The 27188-nt window shown below is 36.2% G+C and overlaps 1 protein-coding gene across 4 annotated transcripts in view; it reads left to right on the top strand.

Moving 5' to 3' along the window:
• PTPN3 (protein tyrosine phosphatase non-receptor type 3) overlaps window positions 1–27188 on the top strand; it is a 125013-nt gene that overhangs the window by 65447 nt on the left and 32378 nt on the right. For all 4 annotated transcript variants that reach the window (XR_004496027.1, XM_033512171.1, XM_015619328.3 and 1 more), the window contains 6 exons: window positions 2007–2070; window positions 7200–7372; window positions 11850–11984; window positions 13479–13655; window positions 24588–24611; window positions 26488–26686. Coding sequence is in view for 3 of the 4 variants with exons in the window: in XM_033512171.1 (XP_033368062.1) it covers window positions 2007–2070; window positions 7200–7372; window positions 11850–11984; window positions 13479–13655; window positions 24588–24611; window positions 26488–26686 (772 nt within the window). In the remaining variant the exon portion in view is untranslated. The remainder of the gene's footprint in view (window positions 1–2006; window positions 2071–7199; window positions 7373–11849; window positions 11985–13478; window positions 13656–24587; window positions 24612–26487; window positions 26687–27188) is intronic.

Raw genomic sequence — 27188 nt, 5'->3', positions numbered from 1 at the left:
AGAAGAAATGGAATTGAGAGGGGTATTCCCTTTAGGAGAGTATCAAAATAAAGTGACTTAATGCCCTGATTTGGCTTGAAGTGATTATATGGTCATGCAGTGAATCATGGTTTTGGTTTTGGTGGGGCTTTGGGGTTTTTTGGTTTTGTTTTGGTTTTGTGAGGGTTTTTCTGTTTTCTCAGTTTTTGTGTTTTGGTTTTTTTTATAAAAAAAAGCAGGGTGTGGAGGACAGGGAATAAGAGAGTTTTGGTACTTTGGGATGCTGTTTCTCCTTTTATTGTTGGATGGGAGGCTTTTTTGCTTCATCTCCAAGGTTAGTTTTCTGTGTCCTGCATTTCTGCTACCTTCATGCTGGGGTAAAAGCAGACCATGACAGCAACTGTGCTATCTGAGAATAACTCCAAAAACTTGTTTGTTCAAGTTTAATCTAAGTCAAGAAATGTGGTAAGAAAGAACCAGAAGCACAAAGCTTGAGTGGTACTAGTTCAGGCAGAGTAACACTAGAATCAAGAAAGAATTAATATATAATGAATTGCAGCTCAGTAAGTACAACTGAAAATTTATATGACTGTCAGGTAGTTCAGAATCAAGAACTTTTGGATGAGCAACGCAGATCACTGATGTTTGAGGTAGCAAGTCAAATGACACAAATATTTTGAGATTTGGCCTAACAGGAGAGGTGGATATGATTTCAACTTCCCATTAATTTTCACGCCAATTTGTCTTGTCAAGGAAGAACATGGAAATACCTGTTTCTTTGTGGTTCTGTAATTGATGGAGAAAAGCATTTTCTGAAATCAGCACACACTGTTTTCCACCTCTTGTGCAGGAAGAGGGATAGAAAACACCATGAATATTCTTGTTAGTAACTGGCAAATATACTTTCCTGTATCCATGAAGGAGATTGCTCTATAATTCAAGCGTCCTTCCCATGAGCAGTGAGGGAATGAGTTTTAAGTCATCCCGCTTGATGAGAGTGATGCAAAAACTGTGCCGAACTGAGAGGACTTGCAACATAGTTCATACCTGGTATCTAATATCCTGTGAAGCAGCAGTTAACGAAAATATTAGGAGTCTTTTAGCAGTAAACACACAAAATCCTTTCATGATTTTTTTTTTTTTATTTTTTGGTCAAATATGACTTGATCAGACCTTAAATAAGTTTCCTTATGGCCTCTGTATGATTCCAGCTTACCACAAGTCAGAGATTTCTTTGTCCAGAAAGTGCAGATTTTCAGTTACTGAAGTAGAACTATTGCAGAGAAAATTTAAGTATTTTAGACAAATCTTGTTTTGCTGTGGGAGGGTGTGCAGGTAGGTAGAAGTTTGTTTAATTTAGCAAAACTGATAAGCATATTAAAATGAAAATTGCTTGAGCATTGATTCCAGTTGTAATTTTTACCTTAGAAAATATGTATTTGCACTGTGTATATTTTAAAAAAGGTTTTCAGTTCCAAAATTGCCACATAAATTACATAGCAATGTAAATGAAGTGAAAAATATTTTAATACTCATTCTTATGGTTTTCATCCTTCTAAAATAATGATTTTATCTAGAGGTTTTGTTTAGTGATTTAAACAAGTGCATGGCATTTTTCACATTATGGAACCAAATCTGCAAAGCCTCTGTGAAGTTTCAGTTGTTGTAAGACCAACCTTGTCATGTCATTAGGGTCTTAAATTTTGTTCCTTTAGTCACAGTTGTCATATGACTCTAAAGTTATACAAAAGTTGACACATTTAACATTTGTGCAGCTTAGTGTAGAAGATGTCATCAAGTTTTTTGCTGCAAGAATAGATTTGGTGGGAGAGAACTGCTGTGAACTATTTAAAGATTAAACGAGGACATCTATTTGCCACTCAGCACAAGAGATGGCTGCATATTATTCATTGAATATTTTACAGCTATAATCTTTCAGGCTCACTGTACTGTATGCAGTATTATTTTTCATTGTTTTATCACTCTAAGCATTGCTCAATATTTCATGGCCTGCTTCTTTCTTTTAGGGTGAACATATTAAAAATTTCCTTTAAAAGGAAAAAGTTTTTTATACAGCAACGGCAAAAACATGTAAGTAGTCCTCTAATTTTGTTTTGCTCAAGTGACCATATTCAATATTTTATATTGAATGTAACCTACAAACTGCTGATCAAAAGGTTCTGTTGGGGTAATTTGCGTTTGAAACTGTTGGTCTTGCTATTCAGACTATAAGTCTGCTTTTTCCCTTTCTTTTTCTATTTGTTTCTCTTTCAACCCTCCCCTTTCAGTCTGTTTGACTGTATCTTTCTCATCGAGGTTTCTTCTCCCTTGGAGACTTTGGGTAAATTCAGATCTCCATCCTTTCTCCAATATTTATTAACATAGCACATTTCTCCCTTTCTCATCATCATCTGCTGCTCTTTCCTTTGTTCCTGCCCTGTAGAGTTCCTTAATGCAGTAAATCTACTAAACAGCTGCTTATCCCATCTAGGGGGAGTTTGTGAGGTCCCTTCAGCTTATGGGGCTCCTAGCTCAGGAAGAAAATAAGGTTCCTACAGGAAAGGAGAGCTTAACAGCTGAAAAACACGAGGTTGAAAAGGAGACCAGCATACCTCCTGCTGTGTGTAAAATAGAGAGCTTTAGGAGTTGGCAAATTCTGTGAAGATAGTTGATAAAACTAATGTAAAACTTTTCAACTGTTAAGAGTTGACTTCTGTTGGTTGCTTTGTGCTCTTTGCAGATCAGTTGAATTAGTCTATTTAATGAGGGAGGTAATATTGATTGCTGATTATTACTGTGCTGCCACAATATGAAAAAAAGAAGATATCTTTTTAGAAAGAGCTTAGATTATTTAATATGGCAGAAAAAAAAATTCTCGGGGGCTAGTGATCAGCAGATGTATAAATACTTTAATTCAGTTGAGGACAAAGTTTGAGAACATAGTAAAAGGTAAGTGTTAACTTGTACCTAAACTTCATGAAGGCTCTTTCTGGTAGTATTCAAGGTCTTAACTTTATAGGAACTGTGTTACAAGACCACCTCTTGACCCACATAGATTAGGTCTGCTGAACACAGATTTCTAGGGAGGCCTTTTTTTTTTCTTTACCCAAATGGAAAATGTTTTCTTCTTTTTTCTTTTCTGTATGTCTGTATGTCTTTTTTCCCAGTTTGGTGGGCTCTTTGAAAATTGAGGAGTGTGCAAGTATGTGTATGTTACTTTTCAGGATTCACCTTTAAACAAAGTTAATATCCATAGACAGTGTTACGGCATTAATGCTTGCACACACACACAGCATGCAAAGGATGTGTCCTTACACACTGTAGGGGGATCTTAAGGTTTTTTTGCTAGCTCTTAAGTTTCTAAATGTATTGTTTATATGCAATCTGTTCATTTATATTTTACTGCATGAAGAAATGAGTGGCTGATAAGCCATTCTACTCACTTGTGAGTGTAAACACTTGCAAGTAGTAACTTCTCTCCTGGGTTTTAGGATTAAAAGTTCATTGATAAATAGTAATTTTAAAATCCAAATATTTTCAAATATACAGATAAGTACAGGCTTACAGACAGCAGTTTCCAAATGTGTCTGTGAGAATAAACATAGTAACAGAACTCTCTGAAAATTATTAGTAAAACAGGGCTTGGATCTCAATGTTTTTAAGTTCATTCCAACCCAAACTATTCTATGATTCTCTGTAAATGACTGTACTTACAGTGGTTTTTGGATATGGAAGAATAAAGTGTCAATATAGAACAATCTGTGGATTTAATGTAGAATATGTGTGTTCATTACATAAAGACTGCTGTCAAAAGTAGAATTTTCGTCTCTGGAGACCCATGTCACTTTTAAAAAGAGCAGCAATCTTAATTTGTTCAATTAAACATTTGAAAGATGATGACACTTCAAGGCTCTTGATTCTTTTAGCTTACCTTCTCTTAAGTGATCATAGTTCTTTGTTTCATAACGTGCAGAGATGACAGTAATGCACACACTGTCATGCATAAAGTGCTACAGAACTGTAAGAAAAGCAAGGCCAGCTGCATGACTTCTTTACTTCTTCTCAGTACATATAAAAAAGCAGACCAGGTGTGCCACTAAATCTGTGGATAAATCCATCCTTGTCAGCCCCCTTTGCTTGAAATGTAGGGCATCAAGTGTGCAGTACTCCGGTGGTATTGCTTGGAAAAGCTTGCTGGTGCCCTGCAGTGGGAGAGAGGGGAGTGGAGTCCTAGGGGTTTCACCAGAACAGTGGGGTGCTTGAGGGGTGTGTGAGGGCAGATGGCTGCATTGGTGTCAGTCTTTGAATTTATCAGATTTTTGCTTGAAAATACAGAAGTAAATAGGTAAATGAATCTGAAACTAAAGAAGACGAAAGAATGTGGAGAAAACAGAGGAGATCCTGTATATTCCTGGGCAAGGTTTGACTAAAGATGATGAGAATGCTACAGCACTTCTTTTATATTTTGAATGTTGTATGTAGATTCTTTACAAAAATCTACAGAAAGTTTCAAAGGTAATGAATTTGCAGTCCCCTGGGATGTGCCATGTTTCATTGATTTATTCTCTTTATTTCATTTTCTTCATTTTTTCTTTTCTTACTTGCCACTTCTGAAAAATCAGCTTACCTTATCTCACTTTTTCCCTGCTACTCACCTTCTCTTTTACCCTTCCACTGCTCCAGTCTGTTGATCAGCTACTTGATTAGGAGTATACAGTATTTGTGTTTCTATTGAAGAGCCAAATAAAGACTGGGGAGCAAGACTGATGAATCAGTGAATGTCTGATGCTATAGAAACTCATGACATGTAGGCTTAATGAAGGGTGCAGGATTTAAGGTAGGAATAGGAACTCTGCTGTTTACAGGCAACATTTTGTACCTTTCAGAAATGAAATTTTATTTTCAATGTCCCTATCTAATGCTAAAACCAAATACATTTGGTGCATACTAAAATATACCTTTACTTTCTGTGCTGTAGATATTTTCAGATTTTTGTTAATGGAATAGGCATACAACTGATGCAGAAGTTCTTCCATATGTTGTACTAGCAAGACACTTTAGCTATGTGCAATTTTTCCCTTTACCTTAATGGCTTCAAATTTCTCTAATTCTCATTTCTTGATAATCATTAAAATGCTGTTTCTTTAGAACTTGAGAAGTATGATGGGCATTCGATCCTTGTATCCCACTAGAACTCTGCTCATCTTTAAAAAAGTACACAGATTTAACAGCATGACATTTAGTTTTAGTGGCCTCCTAGTGGGGCAGATTTTTATTAACAAAAGATTGTTAGTGTAAAAACTGAATAAATTTTTATGAAACTTCTCAAGATATTTTTCATAACTTAAATCAATGTTAAAACTTTTACCCTACTTAAAGGCTGCTAAGAAGGTTCTGTGACAACAGAAAAGCACACCTGTAACAAGCAGAATTCATTACTGTTTTCAAACCTAAATTCAAAAACCAGAATATCAGATGTACTTAATTCTTTATCTTTATACTATAGCTTTTCAATATAATTGAAATGTTTGGATAAAATAATTTTTGTGGCAATTGAAAGGCCAGCACTTCAGGCCAACAATAATATCTATAAATTTATTTTTATTTGTCTGCTGGAGTAGTAAAACCCTTCAAGTGGTATTCAACCAACAGGGAGTATATCAGAAATGGCATTTGCCATTAAGTCATTGTGATTTAATGTGATTTCATTTAATATACATACTTTATATATTTCAAGAAATTTGTTCAATTTCAATGAGTTTAGATTTCACTATGCTTTCCTGCTTTATTTTACTTAGTAAATTTATAACTACTTAGAAGCTGTGATGCTACTACCTAGAAACTGTGGTGCACTGACAAAGATGAATTGGTTACAGTATTCAGGAGACTCAAATAAGAAACCCACATCTTGAAAAGAAAATACTTTTTAAATGCTTTAATAGCTATAGGGAAAATATTCCTGAAAGATTGTAATCAGATGAATGTTTTTCAGTGCCTATGTAAAATCAAGAGGCAAATCTTTTTTTTCTCTCAAGAGTCTCACTGTTTTGCTTAAAAGCATGTCTGAAGCCATAGATTCTCTGGGCTAGACATGAAGTGATTTTCAAAATGCAGGATTGGTCTCAGATATGTGGCATTTGTAAAATGCTGCCTAGAAATAAGAAGAACAGAAGAAAAACAGAATGACTATTCCAGCCAAAATGGTTTGTAGTTACTTTCCAACAAGATTGTTGCTGTGAACAAGCAAAAGATTACCTGTCTAATTATATGTTGAGATGTCAAAATCAGTCATAATTTAGAGGAGCTGGAAAATATGAGTGATGAAAACTTGTATTTTTTTCACTGGAGTGCTGAGCTGTGCTGGTAATTGACTCAGGTCTCATGTTACTTTTATTTCTAGTCTTTGCTTTGCTTTCATTCCGCTTTCTTTGCATCAATAACTAGATTCACTAACCAAAGCTTTCTGCTGTACAAAACTCTTGGGATAAACATTGGTGGCACAATTGTGTTGCACTCGTGTTTCACTGGCACTTTGGCACTGAAGTTACTTGTAAGAGTTTGCCCCAAGACACGCAAGTTTTATATTCTGCTGCCTTCTGATCCTCCTCATGGTGGCCTTAGATTATCATCCAAGCACGAATGGATTTCAACAGCAGTAGCAGCAGCTCCTGTCCCATCAAAACTGCTTTTTTTCCCCCAAGAAAGATACTGTTAACATCTTCAGTTTCTTCTGAACAACTGTCAAGAATATGCTTTTTTGTGTACTGTGGTGCTTGAAAGAACATTATTGAATTGAAGCCTTACATGAAGCATTTGAATTCAAAGAATGACGGGTTTTTTTTTCCTTTTGACATTGCACCCTTAATGGAATGTTTTAAAGAATTTTGTGTGTCTTCGGAGGTCAAAATCTGACTGGAAACCTGAAAATATATTTACTGGTATAACATGATACTCATGTATACAAAATCTTTATGGCTCTAGACTTAAATATTTCACTAACTTATAAAGTGCACATTTTGCAGTTTGGAATTTCATTTAGTCACAAAGGTATTTTGGCCATCTCCAGCTACTGTATGCCGATTTTTGTTTGTTTCTTTGTTTGTTTGCCTCAATGTATTTTTCATGTTTAAGCTTAAAATAATTTTATTGGTTTTTTATGACCTTGTTTACTGTTTCATCTACTTGTATATGTTGAAACATGGTGTTCCCTACTGTTACAGAATGAATCCAGAGAGCATATTGTTGCCTTCAACATGTTAAATTACAGAGCATGCAAAAATCTTTGGAAATCTTGTGTAGAGCATCACACATTTTTTCAGGCAAAGAAGTCACTACCTCATGAAAAAAAGATATTATCACATTATTGGACTCTGGGTTCTAGAAATCCAGCAAAGTAAGTATTGTGTGAAAGCATGTTTTGCTCTATGATGGGAATGGGAAGATATGTGTCAGTGGTAGCTCAAGTTGTAGTGGCAGAGTTCAGTCCTTCCCATAGGTTTGTTCCAGTCTATATATGAACCATTTGACAAGTTATACGGTTGTGGTTTCACTTTCTGCAATGTGATCTATTACAGTAGAACTTTTCTTATAATTGCCTCAAGAGGTGTTTGGATATACATTTTACTGCTATTTTTTCAATTTGCTGCTTCAGTCTGAAGTATAAAAACACTGGAAAGGAAAAATGTCATGTAGCTAATGATCCAGTAAGAGAATTTGCAGAACAGATTTGTTTTGAAATGTTTAGCCATTAGTGTCATATACACATTCTGCTTAATATGTTAGGGCAATTTCTAGAGTGCATCATGCCAACCACTTATTGCTGACATAAGGATGAAAAACTTTTTCCTATTCAGGTATTCAAAATTCTCCCGTTCTCTTCTAAGTCTTTGTTTGCCTCATTGGATTCTTCTAGTTACAGAGCTGGTAGCTTCCTAGCGTTGTCTAAGATCTAGTTACGCAAAAGTAATTCTTTAGAGCCTGTACATTTCCAATATGAAGCTGGGATTATTCCTCCCTGTATGCAGTAACTGGGCCCTATCATCATGAAAGTTAAGCTGCCAGTTTATTGTCCAATCACTTGACATGTTGTTCTCCATTTCTTTGCAGTTGCCCTTTATTTTGGCCATCCTGTGTGATTTTTGAAGTGGGAGGTTTTACTCAAGTAGTTCTGCTCTTTTATCTCTGCTTTTATCTCTATCTGCTCTTCATCTTAGTGGCTTTTAGACTTTTTTGATAAGTATCAGTCACAGTGATTTTGTCCGTTTTGTTGATTTGTTCTGCTGTTACTTTTATCAGCAATTCAGCTACAAAGGTGTCGTGTCCTGTGTCTTCATTGTCTCGTCCATCCCATCCCAATCCACCTACCCTATCCCCAAAAACATTCTGTAATGAAACATATAAGACATATTTAATATTAATAGTGAATGAAGAAGAAAGTCTTGTGTCATTATCATCTCTGGATGTGAGATTCTGGGGGGGTTCTTTGACCCTTTGATGACCTATAGACTCTCTAGAAACCTGCTTGTTCTCATGATTTTTGGAGAAGTATTTTATTGTTTTCTTTTTGTTTGTAGGTAGTGTGTTTTTGTGAGTTTTTTGTACTTTGTTCCCTTAACAGTTTATTTTACATTTATCAGACTGATTTTCTGTCTTCTATTTGAATAAGCTTAAGCTTCTGAATGATACCAACATGCTCCAAATAGCTTCTCTGACTTTGGTGGCTCTCTGGCTTTTCACGCTCTGACGTCTCTTTTGATTCTGCAGAAATTAATACCAAGTGCAGTGGTATTGCTTGTAAATGAGGCAAATAACCCATGAGGGCTGTCCAACAGTAGGAATTCTGATAAAATATTAAGTTTTCTGCTGGAGTGTAATTCCATGTTTTCACTTAGTACTAGATCATAGCTGGATGATCTGGTTTCTAGATCATGGAAAAAAAGTAGCTGTACAAACAGTATTCTAATATTTTACAAATCCCAATTTTTAGAATTAACTCTTATGACCTTGTTTTTCTTGTAGTGGTGTTGTTGAAGAGGTGACTCTCAGGGTTGGTTGGATTGTCAGGTCCTTTTTTTCTTTCAAATTTGCAAAGAGATTCAAAACCCTGATCCTTCTACAGACAGATATATATGCACAAGCTTTGCATATCCTTTGTAATATTAATAAAGAAAACAGTATGAGTTCCAAAGGGTACCAGTTTAGTATCATTCCATTTTTTACCAAACATTTTATCTTTGACAAATCTGCTGTTACAATTTCTTAATAGTCTATAGCATACAGAACAGTTCTCATTGTTGATCTGAATTGCTAAGAAAAAATTCTTTTCAAGTAATTTCAATGCTCTGAGGCATTGTCTCTGCTGAATTGCTTACTTAAACTTTTAAGGAATCTCCAGAGGAGGAATCAGTTATTGAGATACCTTCAATCAGCTTAGTGATAACCTCTTTGGCCTTATTTATACCAGCAGTAAGCTGGGAATTTTAGGATCTACATGAGGAAGAAGTAGCTCAGCAACCTTGCTATGAAAGACTGCGTAACTACAGAAGAAGCAACAGTAATTTTAAAAAACTCTGAGTAGTTCCTATGAACTCAGAAAATTATTTTCTCAAAAGGTTTAAGAAAAACTGTGAAAAAGTAACTTCTGAGGTCATATTTCACATATTGAAAATTTTTACTTTCCCACTTGTTTATGATTGTGGAATGTTGTAATATTTTCCATGTTCTTTTTCAAGGATGGCTCTGAACTCATGTGGAAGCTACACAACCGAAAAAGAGATTCTGCATTATCCCTTGTGAAAGGGAACAAATTTTTGCATTGTATAAATCAAAGAAGCACAAACAGACAAAACATGAAAACAAACCATGAAACCAAATGTGCGCACAAAAACTCCACCGACCACATTGTGCAGTCCTGGAGGTTTTAAGATTGACTTGTGTTTAATAATTCTTTTCATGCTTTGAAGGGTGCCACATTCAGGTTTTACCATCTTAAGTATCACAAGTTTTCCTATGGAATTTTTTGCTTTCTTGTTCTATGTTCTTCTATACTTCTGTGAGGAAAATAGCCTAGCATTTATTGCATCAGTTCAAATAGTTGCAGTACTTGAGTACAATTTCTTACTTGCATATACCTGTGCCCTTCTTGATTCTCTTAGCTTAAGGTACTAGAGGCATTCCATTTAAATTAGGCTGCTGAGTTGCATAAATCACCTGCAAGCCTTGTTCAAGGAGCAGACTGAATAACATCTCCCAGATTGTGAGAGGTAAATTCTGGACTGAATGCTGAATAACTTCTCCTAGCCACATTCTTATTACTTATTGAAAAGCTAAAAATGTATCCATATTTTTCACCGAGGATAGACTCAGTAATAGATTTTAGAAAGGAAGCATCATTTCAAGATAGTACAGCCCATCCCAGGAAGGCTTTGGCAGCCTCCCAGAATGTTTGCTTGGAAATGTGCTGATATTTGGCATCTGAAGGGCAGCTGCTTGAAGTTCAGGAGATTATTTATCTTCTTTGCCTTAACTGAAATATCTGGAGACATACTCTATAAGTGATTTTGTGGTCAGGATCAGGGGTTTAAGATTAGAGTTTGGGTTTAGGTTTCTGGCTTCTATCATGTGAATTATGTTGCACTTCAAGTTGTCTGTGTTGGAAAATGCAAGAACCACTTGTAAAAAAGCTGATTAATGTGGAGTTCTTCACAATGCATTTTTCATAATGCATCCCATTTTCCAGTCTTTCCCTCTGCTCCACCTATGTAAGGCTTCTTTGAAAGAACTCTATTTCTGAAGAAGATGAGTGGCTGGTACCTTGTCATTGTATTCAAAAGTCTCAGAAAAATAAAACGGGTAGTATAGCCAAAGCTTCTCCTGAGTTGATGGACTTCGTTTACTATGCATGAATTTTTATTTTTTATTTTTGCTATGTCAAATTGAGACTTTTCAATTCTGAAGCAAGGTCCTTACATCTGCTATCCCAGTTGCCCATTATGTACTGTACAGCTCAGGGCTTAATAAGCCAAAGGTGTTTTCTCTGTAACTAATAAACTGTTTCTTCTATGAGAAATCCTAGGCCTGTAAACTCAAGGATGAGCAGCTTATCTCTCACCTTGGCTTGTGGAATGCTGTATAAAATGATGCATAAGAGTTAATTTATCTCTATTTCAGTCTACTTAAAGATTTTCTTTATGCTGTGTATTTTCACTATTAAGATCCTTTTATTGCTTTCCTAGCTGTGGTTCTTATCCTGGTGCAGCCCTTTTCTTGTCAAATTCTTGTCACAAGAAGCAGTCGAGACCTGGAGATCCTATTTTCATTCAGATATTTTTTAGTGGTTTATCTCTATAGGGAATACATCACTCAAAAGTGGCTTCCTTCCGCAATAGAGTGTTGTCTGGTGTAGCTCTTAATCAATGAGGCGGCCGGTAGATGGGTAAAGTTGTCCTGTGCTCAGTGAAGCTCTTGCTGAATTGTTACCCCTTTGTGAATATTAATTAACAAGGAAGCTTCAGAACATATTACCTGTATTTGAACTCTATTTTGTCAGACACTCAGTTTAGTGCCAGTAGGACATAGTGAATTTCCTGTTTTCCCTTCTGTCTTCTTAAACACAATTGGGTTAAAAATAATTCTCAGAAAAAGTTATTTTTACCCAGGCTTGTGATTAGCAATGTAGCAGGGATTAACAATCACTTTTATTGCCACAAATGAGGGACAACAAATGTCTCTGAGAATGTAAATGCATAAATAAGGAGGGGTAAGCACAGGGGACGTTTTAAATTATGAAGTTGACTTTCATAAGCATATTTTATTTCATTTAAATTTTCTATGCAAAATAACTCACATATAATTGTTTTATATCTTTTCAGGTCTGTAAACAACCAGTTCTGCAGAAAAGTGATAGGTGGGATGGTTTGGAACCCATCCATGAGACGATCTTTATCAGTTGAGCACCTAGAGACCAAAAGCCTTCCTTCTCGATCACCTCCTGTTACCCCCAATTGGTAAATCCATTTTCAGCCTTTTCCACACCTTCTAGCCTCCTAACATTTCTAATTGTATGTACTCCAGCAGAATAGTTATATAGTGTGCACATACATATTTAAACACTTTCATTCTGAGAATATATATGACAACAGAAGGGTGGGTATCACTTACCTCAAGCAAGGCTTTCATGCTGTCTGCCAAAATCTTATACCCAAGTTAAGACACTATGTTTCTGGACATCCATACCTGGACAGCAGGGTGGTTTAAAAAATATGTTAAAATGGTTGGATGACTGGACTAAGAAGTGAGTTGTTAACGGGTCACACTCTAACTGGACAACAATAAAAAGTAGATGACTACAGGGGCTCTCTTGGGACCTGTCCTACTTAATGTCTTTATGACCCGGAGGAGGCAATGAGAACTTGATCATAAAGTTTGCAGATGGCACCAAACTGGGGGGTGTCAATAAGCCTGGGGGCAGGGCTGCTCTCCAAAGTCATCTTGATAATCTGGTGAAATGGGCCAATAGAAAATGTGTGAAATTCAATGGAGACAAGCTTAGTGTCCTGGGAAGTAAGAACCCAGTGTAACAGTATTTTCTGCAGTGCAGCTTTCTGGAAAAAAACTGGTCATCTTTATAGGCAGAAGTGGTACAGGAGCCATCTGGTGTGCCCTGACAGAAGTCCAACCTGGCAGAGTTAACAGAGTCTTACATAGTAGGACAGTGGAAGTGGTAGCCCCCTTTGGCTCATCATCCTCTAGATTTTATTAGAATGCAGCAGCCCTTTTTGTCTGAAAATACAAGAGAGAAACAAACAGGACCAAGCTCAGCAAAGACCAACAGCTCCAAGGTAACCAGTAGGCTGGAGCACCTACCCTGTGAGGAGAGGCTGACAGTGTGGCACATGTTCATTCTGAAGAAGCAGGGGTTTCCCAGACGCCTAATAACAGCCTAGGATTACTTAAGAGGAGGCCAGCTATAGGATGAGGCTGGATTTTTCACTATTGCATAGTGGGAGGATGAGGCAACAAGTATATATTGTAACAAAAGAGGTTTTGTTAGAATATAATGGAAAAGCTGCTTCACCACATGGACAGTCATTGCCTGGGGAAGTTGTGTGGTCTCCATCCTTCAGATTTTTTGAGGTATGAGTGGATAAAGTCTTAAGCAGCCTACTCTGGCCTTAAGTTGACCCTGTTTTGAGCAGAAGATTGGACTAAATTGTCCCCATGAATCCCTTCCAACCAGAATTATCCTATGATTAAAACCTGAATAATACAAGTTACATTTTACATGGGGGGAATCAAATAGTTCAGTGTATTGAACCTAGAAGTGCATAATTGCCTAGTATACCATACATAATGCTTAAAAATTGATTATTTGAAGTGAGATTTATTGGCCTATTATGAAGATTCAGATAATAACTGCAATAGGATAGAAACTTCTCTTCTATGAAGTTTCATGACATATTCTAATCTTTGTGCTTGTGTTTGTATTCTGTATTTTTAAGGCGGAGTCCTAGACTACGTCACGAAATCCGCAAACCACGACACTCATCTGTAGATAACCTTACGAACGAGATTAGTTATATTACTGAAACAGAGGATGTTTTTTACACATATAAGTGCTCTCCAACATCAAAGGAGAGTGATTCAGAGTTCTCTCAGAACCGTAGTCCACAGAGGAGGTAAGGACTTCTGCAAACAATCTATTGCCGATTTCGATTTTTTTAACAAAAAACCCTCAAAAAAGGGCGGTAGTGTGAAACAGTCACAATCAGTTGTAATGTTACAATGAGTTCAAATAGTTTTGTTTGCATAGGTTTATTTTGAACAATTGCTATACTGCAAATGCCATGACACAAAATGACAAGTCAAAAACAAACCAACTCTTCATCCCTAAACAGTACACAGTAGTTGAGCTGTTAGAGGAACTACTAAGGCATGTCTCTTCAAATCTGTAATATCCTGTTTCCTAGTAGCTTTTGCAACCCTTTCCTACCTGTCAAAAACTCTTTTTTGAGGGGAGAATGACTTAGTGAACTTTTTCAAGAGTTCACTCACGTTCCACATTATCAGTTCAGCCTTGTCAGTTGGAAGAGGTATTGTACTTGAGTATACACAAGAATATCGTAATACTGGTGGTCATCCATCTTTTTCATCTTCAGAGGAGCTGTCGATGGCTTGTCTAAAGGCAGTGTCTGCTTTTTGGCTGTATTCCTTGAGGATCAACTTTGTTCTCCTCTGCAGTGCTTTAACAACTGCTAGGTTTGCTGCCAGGAGCTGAAGAAGCTGTCTTTGTGCGCTCTGATTATTTCTTGGCTCATGTATTATGTTATACGTATGGCTACAGTAATTTCTTAATGAATAAGATTATCACAGCTTCAGAAATAATGTACAAAATCATTAATTGTTCAGTCTCAAAAAGAAAACAGCTACTTCAAAACTTGGAGCTGGGGAGAATGCTGTGTATTCAAATGCATGTTCCTTTGTAGCATTGCAAAAGAAAAATGGTTTTTAGTCATGCCTAGTGACTTTAAGGTAAGGTGTATTTTGAGAAGCAATGTCTTAATGGGAACTGATAGGACTCACCTGCTTCTGTGACAGTGTGCAGGTACTAAATATAGCTTTAAATTCTGATTGAAACTATTTTCTTTAAATTCTATAATTTATGCATATTTGTATGCATATTTGGATTTCGTCACTCTTTTGAGTATATTAAGTATTTTGAGTTTGTCACTTCATTTTTCTATATTTCCGACTAGAAAACAACTGAACCTTAATACTCTTTATTAGTACTAATGGCAGCAGTAGCCATGATAATACATACAATTTAGGGCTTTAGATGTTGTGAATAGTCATAGGAAACCATGTCCTTGCTGTGTTTTAAAGTTCACAGATGATACGCTTTTAGGAGCATTATCTGAGTAAAAATACTGAGAGGCAGACATAAGAAGAGATGATGAGGGTAGAAGCTGTAGGCAGAAAATTAAGTTGCCATGCTGTGTTATGTGACTGGTGAATTGTGTCCTGCCAGCTAGTACATTGTGGGACCTCTCTTATTTTCCTTTTTCTTTTCTTCCCCTGTAGTTTTTTTTCCTTTCCTTCCTGTTTCAGTTGTCTTATACCTACTGAGAATGGAGTGGAAAAGCCTGCCTTTATGCCTTTTCTCAAACGATGAATAAAAGGATGTTCTAAATTTGAAAAAAGCACATTAATTTCTTTTCTGAGCCTCAGTGACTCTGCTGAATCTGAGTAATATCACTCACTGTGGAGATTTTTACTGCTACTACCTCATATAAACCATTGCTGTTCTTCTTATGACTTATCCCAAATACATTATTGTTTTTTTGAGTGTGTTTATAATATTTGATACTGTAAATGAAAAAATACCTGCATAAATCTGATTAATTAAATTTGTGTGTTTTGGAAGAAGAATGGAACAAATGATCCTTTGTTGTATTGACTGTTAGACTTTTGTGAAGTAAAATAGTCATTAATAATTTCCTTTTTAACAATTGAGATAAAATACAAGGTAGCCATAAAAAAAAAAAAAAAAAAAAAATTCTCTACACTGGAGTTTGTTAGTCCACATTCCAGTTTTTTTCTTTTTGCAATCTTACAGTAGTTACTTTTTTCACTTCCTTTGTTGAAAGATGCAAAGTGAAATTAAGTATGTATGTGTAATAAAATCTTGCTTTCCATGAATACTTTATTGATGGTTGGAATCTTACCCTATCAGCTAAATCTGTTTGGTAAGAAAAAAGTTTACCTTGCATATTCTCAGTATTAAATATGGACACTTTTGCCACATATTGGGAGTATTCAGACATTAACTATAAAACACCTTTTAGTGTACTGATAAATCTTGTAAAGCCAACTACCCATTTTTCCATGCTGGTCTTCAGTGGATTTGAACTGATATAATAGAAACATGCTATATAAAAAATCCCCCAGATTTCCAATTCCTTTTTCATTAGAGGAGAGTTAAGAGTAGCTTCCCATAGTCCTGCTAATACACATTGTCTTTAGGAGGACCATTTTTAATGCCAAGCCCACTGGGATTGTTAATAAAGGTGTTAGTTAGTGCTAATTATAACTACTAAATAGCTTTGGCATGAAAAATATCTGAAACATTTTTAGAGAGCTGCTGGCGAACAGCCGTAAATACTGGCATTTAATCACTGAATGGTTATGTCTGTGACCTCATATTAATAATAATAATAATTCTGCAACAGCTTGATTTCTGTAAAGTAAACATCAATTTCATTTACTGTTTTTGGAGCAAGACTGCAAGCTGCAGTTAGCATGGAATGTGGCTCTTGGCTTACTTTTCCAGCTGTCATCAGCATTGCAGGGGTGGGGGTAGTCTTCTCTCTTTTTCACTTTTTTGTCACAAGTGGTTCGTTGTTGAAGGTAGGATAGACCTACCTTCCAACTGACCTTTTGTGCTAGAGTGATTTTTGAGGCAAATCATAGATAAAACTCATGTACAGAGCTTACTGCCTTCCTAATCCTGCCAAGGCACGTTTGGAACCTTGGGTATGAGAAATGTAGAAGCAGCCGCTGCTGGCAAAAGTACATACACCTGCATTTATTGCCCTATACAGCTTTTTATCCTTCCTGACAATACTGGGTATATTTGTTTTCCTAATAATTGATTTTCTTCTTGCTCTATTTACTCACATATAGGAATCAATCAAGTTCTACTTTCTTTCTATGAAACAGTACACAATTTAGGAAACAAATTATGTGGAACAGCTCTTAGTTTAGAGAGCATAAACCATAGCAGTTGTTAATATTTCTTCTTCCATTTCTTTGAAGATGCAGTACCATATCAACATGTCATCATCTAGAACTATGTTTGCTGTTAAAATCCTCTAAATGAACATGCTGGAAATGAGGGTCGATAGTATTTTGTCATTTCTTGTGTTGCTTCTCTTAAGGATATAATAATTGTTCTTAAAATGTGCTTTGTGTAAACACTATGCTTTCTAACTGAAATTTGAGGTATGTACCACCATAACTATTTTTTTCTAAAAATTATTTCAAAAACAGCATTGAGATAAAGCATACTAATTAGTAAGTTCACTTGTTTGATAACTGTTTTTCAGGCAGAATTTGCTTTCCACAGTCTTGGCTTCTCTGAAGATGTTTTATTTGAGAAATTTGCATTCTCTTCATTGAAGCACTGTTGCTACTGACTTTTTAAACTTCTTGTCTTAAGCAAAGTGGAAAACTCTTTTTCTGTGAGGTTACGTGTTCAAATGTCCTTAATCCCTGAGATATACATTAGGGAATAGTGATGAATACAAACTGGCTTTCCTTTAAGATACAAAGTAAGTTATATTATGAGGCTTTATTATTTCTAAAGTTAGCTCTGTGGAAAAGTTGCTTTAATATGGGAAGTTTTTTCAAAGTTGGGTCATATCAACATGCTACCTGGCATCAACTTATCCAGACCCTCTGGTGTCCTGATAGGTAGCCTCAATAAAGCTCCTAGAAGATGCTGACTTTGAGAAAAGTGTTTCAGTCTAACAGGTTTATGCCACAGCTGGTTATTTTTAAAGGCAGACTGATGTGCTTGTCCAGAAAATTATTTTTTACTGCAATTTTTACTTTGTCTAGCCTGGTACAGTGCTTGAAGATTACCACTGTTGCAGTCTGTCTTGATAAAGGTACCACTACAGTTTCCAGATTTGGAATAAGGGCAGACTCACAGATGTAGAGGAACAAGTCATCCTTGCTGATTTTCCTTTCCCTGTCACCACTCTGATCTGTATGCTGCTGTGTCATTTAAGGGGAAAAGGTACAGGAAAAATAAAATAATCCTACAGAAGTATGTGACTTTGTTTCAGTATCAGGTTGGGAAATTCCAAAACAGCCTTGATTTATGCAGTAACCTTCAAATCTTTCTCACAATATAGGAAAACTTGGTTTTAACTGGGGCAGTAGACTAGTTATGTTTTGGAATCATGTACTCTGACATGCTTGATCTTTTATCAGGTATTAGGTTTTCTCCTGAGAGGCTGCACTGGCCATCCCCAGTGCAAGGTCTGTTTCTTGGCACTGGTAGCTTTAAAAAAAAACATAAAATGCAGCTTAATGTGTAGAATTCTTCATAGATGAACTCTTAGAAGAAGGGAAAAAACCACCTGAAAATAAATTAGCCTGCCCTTTACCCTCAAGTAAATAAGTGAAAATTTAAACTAGTATTACAATTTTGCTTGTGTCTTTATGTTAAAGTATTTGGTGTAAATTAAAAATTTAATTGAAAATGTTTCAATAATACACATTTTAAACTCTTGGTGACCTTGAAATACCAAAGTCTGCCATGAAAACTTAAAGCAAATATAACCAAGTACTATTTTATGGATCTTTGGACTTGTTTTCATTGTTCCTTTCCTTTTTCTCAAGCATGAGGTGTGATACAGATATTCACCCTTCACTAGGCAATGAGAAATGAAAACAAACAAATGAGGAGAAATAAAAACTGAAAAACACTGTGTTGTTTAATGCTCTTAACCTCCAAGAACCTAGCTGTGGGAGGCTGCACAGTGGTTTTCTACCATTCAGTATGGAAAAGGAGTATACTTCATTATTTTCTGCTCATGGATTTAAGGTTTTCATCTGGCTTTGTGGGAAAACCTGTGTTGTGGCCAGAACTTGCCCCTTAACTGACTGTTAGTAAGCTCAGGTTTCTTTAAAAAAATAAGGTGTTACATGCAAAGGATTACTGAAACAAACAGACATTTATTTTGACAGTTCAGGATAATCTTAGTAAAGTGACCTGTACAGGAGTTGTTTCCTCTTTCCCTTACATGAGGAGAAAAGATTATTTTTGACCTTGTTAATTCATGTTTAATGGCTTGTGCTTTTTAAAATATTTCTAATTATTTTTTTTATATCATAGATGAAATAGTTTGGGAGTTTTAATATAGCTGTTTGCCCTCTTATTACCTTTTTTCCTGTTTTTGAACTCACTTTTCTGAATGGTTAGGGTACTTGTTAGGAAGAATATATAAATTTGCATTGGTTTAACCCCAGTCAGAAAACAAGCACCACAGAGCCACTCACTCATTTCCCCCACCAGTGGAATCAGGGAGAGAGAATCAGAATTGTATAAGCTAGAAAACCCATTGGCTGTGATAAAGACAGTTAATGAGGGAAAGCAGAAGTCATGCACAGAAGTAAAACAAAACAAGGAATTCATTCTCTGCTCCCCATGGGCAGGCGGGTGTTCAGCCGTCTCCAAGAGATAGCTACACATAGCAGTGACTTGGGAAGACAAGCACCATCGCTCCAAATTCTCCTCCTTCCTCCCTCTTCCCCCCACTTTACATACTGAGCATGATGTCATATGGTCTGGAATATCCCTTTGCTCAGTTAGGGTCACCTGTCTTGGCTGTGTCTCCTCCCAGGCACCCAAAACTTCCTCACCAGCATGGCAGTATGAAAGGCAGGAAAGGCCTTGGCGCCCTGTGTAAGCCCTGCTCAGCAATAACAAAATCATCTCTGTTATCAACCCTGTGTTCAGCAGAAATTCAAAACAGGGCCCTACACTGGATGCTGTGAAGAAAATTACCTCAGCCAAAACCAGCATAGTATACAAGGTGTAAAGAGAAAAAATAACTGGCTTATTGGCTTGGAAAAGTAACCTGATAAGCTGTGTGGAGGGTCTTGTTATCCAAATTGTATTCAGTTTCTCCTGTTCACCTTGTAATTAAATAAACCAAATGTGTCTGTGTAGGAACAAGTGTTTTGGTACTTTTTTAGAGTAGATTTGCTGGCCTAACAGAAAAGATTAGCTGTGAAATTTTATGTCTAACTAGAAGAAAGATTATTATAAAGCATATTTCTAAGTGATAAGGTATAGTAACTGTCAGCAAGAAAGGCATCCTGACAGGTGAGATGATAGAGATCATATATTTAGAGTCATACTTTGATTGATGAGATAAATCTGGCAAGCTATTCACAGGTGCAAGCATATGATGCACAAGAACCAGAAGGCTGGAGGAGTCGAGCAGGGGTTGGTCACATTGTTGCCTTGCTCTGCCAAAAGAGGATTAGCAAGAATATAGAGCCAACTCTTCTTGGAGATGTAGAGCAAAAACATGAGGTGTTGAACGCAAGTAATAACTAGGGAAATGCTCAAAAGATAATGGGGGTGGGGAGGGGAAATATCACATTTTGATTATTTAAGCCTTTTTACACATCAGCAAATAGGTGGAGTTATTTCCATCCTTGGAGAACCTCAAAACACGACATGACAAGGACCTGAATACCTTCATCTAGCTTTGATGTCTATTCTTTAAGTAAGAGTTTAAGTGACCTCTCAGTTTCCCTTCCAGTATAAATTATTTTGAGTCTAAAATTCCTCTTGTTATAAATGCAATATATTCCTTCATAAACTTTTATCTGAAATGCTTTCAGAGCTATAAACATCTTTCAATTTACATTGAAAAACTATCTTTTGCTAGTGATACAAATGGAATAATGTGTGCAGCCCCAGAGTTGGAGGGGAAGGAAATGAAATGATGAACTAATATACAAAAAGGAAATTCACTTACACTGTGCTATGAATTTCTGGAAGTGCACATATGTTCCTGGTGTGAGTGTGATGCATCATCTGGTGAAGGTATTGCACTGAAAATAGATTTCCTGAACGGATGCTGCATTTGTTCAATTCTTTTAGCTTAGCATTTGATAGACAATAAACTGTAGCTGCATAGTGAGCTTTGATGAATGTACTATGGGAACACATCATTAGTTTAACTAAAATATGATTTTTCATGTGAGAAAAATTTTTAAAGCTTTACTGTTGATAAAAGTACTCTTCAGATATATCCAGCCAAGTCCCAGTAGCTACTTTTTTGGTAGAAACTTGCAAATATGTGAACCCACCCACCCATATTTTAAACTGTTATAAATCCTTAGTTCTTAATCATACACAGATATGATCATTATTTTTTCTTCCAAAACCCACTGCATTTCACAAAATTCTGTTGTCCTTGTTTGTGAGGTTCAGCCTTTCTCAAGGAAGATATCCTAATACTAGACAGTGGAGCTGGGAATGTTTCAATTAGTTTCAAATCAGAATTTTAAGGCTACTACTAATAGACTTTAAGTTTTATGCGCTTTACCACACAAATACACATGAAAATAGTACATATATGTATTTTGCTTAGATGTAAACTTTTCTTTATATATATATATATATATATCCTTATTCAAATACTACACTTTCCTTGCCAGTTCAAAAAGCAATAATTTTGCATCCAAATGGAAAGTCTCAAAGTTGAATTGCAAATTTGTGATAAGGCAAACCTTGCAGCAATCCAAGCAGTTGCTGTGTATCAAAACACATGAAACTTTAATGGCAAGCCAGTAAACTGGAATATGGTCAATAGAGTCAATGCACAGTAACAAAATATGCCTTTAGAGGTGATAGTAGCAGCTTACAAATGTGAATGACTGGTATTTAAAGGAAATCACTGAAAAGCTTGTGTATGCCACGAAGTCCTCAAGTTTTCTGTACTAGTCCTTTTAATTATGCAGTACAAGAAACTTATGCTACCTTACACAGTCATTCTCTTCACAGAAATGCTGGTATATTCTGTGTATAAATTCCTCTGAAAGGCAGCAGAAAGGTGTTGCTGCAAGTACCTTCCACTTACTTTGCTTATGAATAAAAACCACATTTTAATGGTGAGTCTGCAGAAAAGAGGTGATAATGGAAGTGCTGGCATGCTTGATCTACCCAACCCTGCAGGTGTTACAATGAGAGAAGCCTTAAGAACTCCAAGAACTGCACAAGGGCAAAACCTACAGATGTTTCCTTCAGTTGTTTGTAAAGGGGGAGTTTTGCTACAGTGCTATTGTTTCAGTTGACCCTTTTCTCTCTCGGGGTTTTATTCTGCTGTAATTTATCATCCTTGGTTCTCAGAATAGCAGAATTCCCTGGTAGGTCACACCAAAATGAGGAGGAGGGGTCTTTCTTTAAGACCTTTCCATTCTGTCCTTCTGACAGAAGAGGCGAGTTAGACTTTTCAGGGCAAAGACCTATATTTAAAAGATAATTATCAATAGATTGGTCCATACTGAGTGCAAGATTGAAATGGCATGATCTTAGTTATATTCTGAAGGAAGGAAAAGACATTACTTGAGGTTTTGAAGTGTCTGCTTGTTTGCTGCACCAATGGAAAGTTTAATCTCCTTGCAAGGAAGATCTCTCTTCCTTGATGAAAAAGTTGAATGGCTGGTCTGGTGAGTGTTGTCTTTCATTGACTTAAAATATGTATGTTGTGAAATGAGGAATATGGCTTAGTAAACTGTGTAACACTGTATAGCCTAAGAAAATCGTCTAGTTATTGACGTTTAAGGTATTTTATCATATTGCTGAGTAATTAAATGCTAGAAATACTGTTTAACTGTGTTGCAGTGCAAAATTCTGCAGCTCTAGCATGCTGACCTACTAAGGACTTCGGGAAGACACAGCTGCACTGTCTCTGATGAACTCTTTTAGACACTGAATTTGGTTGTTTTTCTTGGTCAAATATTTGGTCACATTTCTTCCCAATTTAAAAGGTTACAGAATTTTCAGTAAATATTTTAGAGATAATGTGTTTGAATTAAAGTGCAATAATTCAACAAATAAATCTTCATCAAATAATACTAAGAATTTATATCCCATATTTAAGTCTCCAAAGGTAGAGATAATGAAAAATTTACTGTAAGTTTATAGAAGGTTTATGAATGAAAGCCCGAGCTGGTTTTTTTTCTTTCTCAAACTACCTCTTTTGTCCTGGTAAGATAAAGAGGAGATAATGTGTTAAAACCGGGGCATTGTATTGATTTTTATCACAATTCTATGTCTGTAAGTTTTTGATGAAGACTCTTAAAAGGGTTAACTCAGAGAAATTTTGATTCTGCACAGAATTTGGTAATAGAGCTGTAGGTCTCCTGTGGCAAAACATAAAAAATATGTACAGTTTCATTGTTCTTTGCCTTACGAGGAAATCCATTAGCTTAACAAAAATAAATGCAAGATTTCTTTATTTTTAGTGTGACTTCCTAAGGAAATAAGGCTTATGTCATTGTACAGGTCCTATGCCTCTGTTTCCACTTGAGAATATTTGGACAATGCAATCATATATAATGTAGAAAATTAGTCTTTGAATATGCAAAGTTTCTCAAGATTAGTGAAAGTCAGTGACTAGGAAGGGAAAAAAATGCCAAAATTTTGAGGTGACATTCTCCTCTCACTGAGTAGTTAAAGTCCAAGTTCAGAATTTGTCCCATTTAGATGTGGGCTGGTCAGGCAGCAGGTGAGTTCCTGCTCCATTCCAATAGGATCTGCTTACCCTTGGAGGGTAAGAAGTCCCTGGGGATTGTGGACAAACAGAACCAGAGGTATTATGGGTGAGTGGGGACGGATGTCAGTGAGGTCAGAAGCTAGGTATGACCACAATAAAAGGGGAAGAATCTTAATGTTTTTAAAGTATTAAAAGTACACAGAACTCAAACCTCCAAAATTCCTCAGGGATCAAGCTTTTATCATCTCTGCCTCTCAAGGAAGAATTTCTTGATATTGTCAAATTACTTACAAGGAATCTTAACAAGATTGATACTGGTGCTACTTTTACTGTCATTTTGGTGAAATATGTACATAATTCTTTGTATTAAAGATGATTTAGAAAGCATGAGTTGAAAATTTAACTGTATACTGCGAATTCCCTCCTATAACTTAGCAATTCAGCAAGTCTACTTTCAAACTGAACTACTTCACATATTTTTTTTCAAGCATGGACAAACACCACTCCAGGATTTTTGGTCACTGCTTAAATGAATTTGTAAAGTTATCCCATCTGCCCTAAACTTCGCTTTTTAAGCACCTTTCTTGGTAACTTTTACTTTGAAATTTGTCTTAGTAGCACTGCTATTGTTTTAATTTATGTCATATCATTTAGCTTGATGTTTCAGGTGATTTTTGATGAAGTTAATTGAATGCATTGGAAAATGATGTATACTGCAAATTTTGATTTCTTTTCCATTCTAGATTGTCCTCATTGCTATAGCCACTTAAACTTTCATTATCCTTTGTCTCCAAGTTTTCTGTCAACACATTCTCTGCTCTCACATCATGAAAATAAGCATTGGAAATGTCAAGGTTCTGAAGCCACCTGTGCTCATTTCTGTCTACCTAAACATAAAGATCTTGCCACATTTTGACTTCTACAAAATACAGTTGGTGACATCTGTAGTCATTTTAATCCACACCTAATATTTTCTAAAATTATGTAGTGTGTCTGGCTAAATAATTGCCTGTGTTAACTCCTGCATAGTTTGTGTTGCAGTAGCAGATGTGTGCTGCCTGTATTGTGCTTGTTTCAAAAGCAGAAGTGAGTGATCAGAGCTACCCTAGGATTTTTTTTGACTGTTTCATAAACACCCTAGTTATCTGAATCAGACTTTCATAGGGTTAAGTATTCTTTAATTTATTATGAGCACACCCTTTGACTTTTACACCCTTTTTTTTTAGTTTAATTCTTGTCTTCTTGAAGATTTAAATCATGGTAATTTAATGTTGTTTTTGTGTTTGTGTTTTTTTTTTTTACCAGGTCATCTGAACAAGAATCACCAAAGTAAGTTTTCTTTACACTTTCTCCTATCTCTTTAAGATAAATAACAAAATATATAACTTCAACTGATTTTTCAAAGTAGTGGCTTTGTATGATTAAAAGACACAACTAAATGTATAAATCAAGGAAGATTATAATTATTTGTGGGAAAAGTAAATTTTGGGGTCAGGATTTGGAAAATCTCAAGTTGTAATAAATCATCATTACTAAGAAAGTTGGTTAGAAACTATTGCAAAAGTTCAATGATGCAAAAAATAGTTTTATGTGGTGCCTCTTTATGTAGTGCCAGATGACATTGACCGAAATATATAATCATATTTTTCTGGTATTGTTAGATTTCTTTTCTACATTGAAAAAAACAGTGCATGGGCTGTAATTTTAACTTGTAAGTGAAATGGTTTTTTGGACTATGTTCTGAAAAACTTATTAGGATGTATTTACATTCCAGTGCTCCTACTTGCTTAGCATTGACTTCATCAGAATCATGATGAGTCTTGGAAGCTATTAGAAAAAAACAGAATTTTGACAGTGTAATTATTGTTTGCTACTTCAAAGTATTCTGAAACTTTGAATGCATTCAGAAAGTGCCACTTTCTGTAGTAACTGAAAATTCTGCCACTGTTGCATGAAACACCTCATTGCCATTGCCAAGTAGACATAGTCCAACTGAAAATCAGAAGTATTATGGCAAGAGTACATTTGCTTGATGGCATCTTTCAGGACATTTGTGTTTGTTGCAATCTGATTTTCACAGGCCAAGAAACAAGTGTTTACAATATCGAAGTTCACTGCAATACAGGTCCTGTATGTTAAAAGCTACACTCCTTGGAGTGTAGAATTACTTCTTCATTGACAGCTCAAAATGGCTGCTGGAAATGGTTCAAAAAAGCTCACACATGTAGACAAATACCAAAGCAGAAATGAATGTTTGAATTTACAAATTTTAAAGCCAAGATTTACTTGGCAAGGAATGTACTTCTGCTACTTTAACACTGTCAAAATTTGTTGTCACTATACCTGAGCTTCCCCTAAGACAGATATTTTCACATTAGGTAGTATTTATAAGGATGGAGCAGTTAGACTGTATGATATCCATTAATTTGGTCCAATTAAAGAAGGGGATTGGTTGTATGAGGGAGAGGTCTGCATGTCATCCTTTTCATAAGAGGGAATGTAGCTAAATGAATGTTTGGAAGTCCTGAAGCACCATCAGGCAACTTTGCCAATTCCCAGATTTAAGGGTTTTAGTTACTGACTTTAGTTATCATTGAATGTTAAAGCTCTTGAATGCCAGATCTGTACCCTAAGTTAATTCTGGGTCCTTTTCTGTGGCTATAACTACCTCAATGATGCAATACTTCAACTGCAATTAAACCTTTCATTGTCACTTCATTTCCTATTTCTCTGACAACTTACCCTGGCTTTTCTTTAAACTGCCTTCTCCCACAGGGATAAGGTTGAAATGGCACTTGTAAGAAGGAGGAGTCTTAAAACAAACAAACAAAAAAAATGTGCTCTGCAGGTATGAGAGTGGCATCACAGCAAAAGATTTTTCATGGATAGAATTGCCTTTCCCTTGTGGTTCAGCCCTCTCCATGTGTTACTGTGAATTCCTGTACTGCTGCAACAGTGCCTTTCACTGCTAACATCCAAATATTTTGCTTAAAATGGTTTTGCTATTCCAGAATTTTTGTCTATTTTTCTGGATGTCCACTGATCAAAGTATAGGCTTAGATCACATTCCAATCCTGTTTCCCTGCACTTCCACTAAGAAGTGGTGTTAAATCATTTTACTCTTAAAAATTTGCGCTTTTAAAATCTTATAATTTAAAAATCTGGATAACAGTACCTTTGTAATATTTATCCTTTCAAAATAAAGGAACGTATTGGGAAACAGTCCGACGCAGAGTTCTCTGACCCGTCTCTCACCTAAAGCCTTGGCTCGGTATCCCAATGGAGTCGGGAACATTTCTGGCTCTTACCCATTGGAAGGGGTGGATAAGCAGTTCTTAGAAACGTATGACAACGTTACAAAAAGTAGCTCGACGGAAGATTCCAGTCAGTACTACTGTGATAAGGTATGTTCCTGTCTCTTATACACATCGGAAGATTCCAGTCAGTACTACTGTGATAAGGTATGTTCAGTTGTGTGCTTTTACAGTCAGAGCTAGTCGTGAATGTGACTTGGGTCTGTGGTTCGAGAATGCACAGAAGTGGTGGCTGTATGTCAGGATGGGCAGATTTTATGCAGTAATGAAAATAGATCTTGTGTTGCTACTCACATTTATCCAAGCTTGTGTGATAGACAAGCTTACCAAGTGCATTGATTTCCAAAGTGTCCAGCTTTCCAGAAGCTTCAGGGGAAGTTCCTACTGGAATAGAAACCCTTACATAATTAAATCTTGCTTCTTCCAAGATCAGCTAACTCAAGTAGCTATATGTCTGAAAAGCAGACACAACTCTGCTTTATCCTAGGCATCTCTTAAGGATGTTTGAGCATCATCCATCTGTCCTGGCTGGAGAGCAGCTGCTCCCTGCTAACATTATGGTAGTGGATTATTCTTCCCCAGCCTTCCCCAG

Source organism: Parus major, chromosome 2 (assembly GCF_001522545.3).
Source record: "Parus major isolate Abel chromosome 2, Parus_major1.1, whole genome shotgun sequence".
Lineage (NCBI taxonomy): Eukaryota > Metazoa > Chordata > Aves > Passeriformes > Paridae > Parus > Parus major.
Note: the sequence above shows the minus strand (reverse complement) of the source record. Positions and strands in the feature narration are given on the sequence as shown.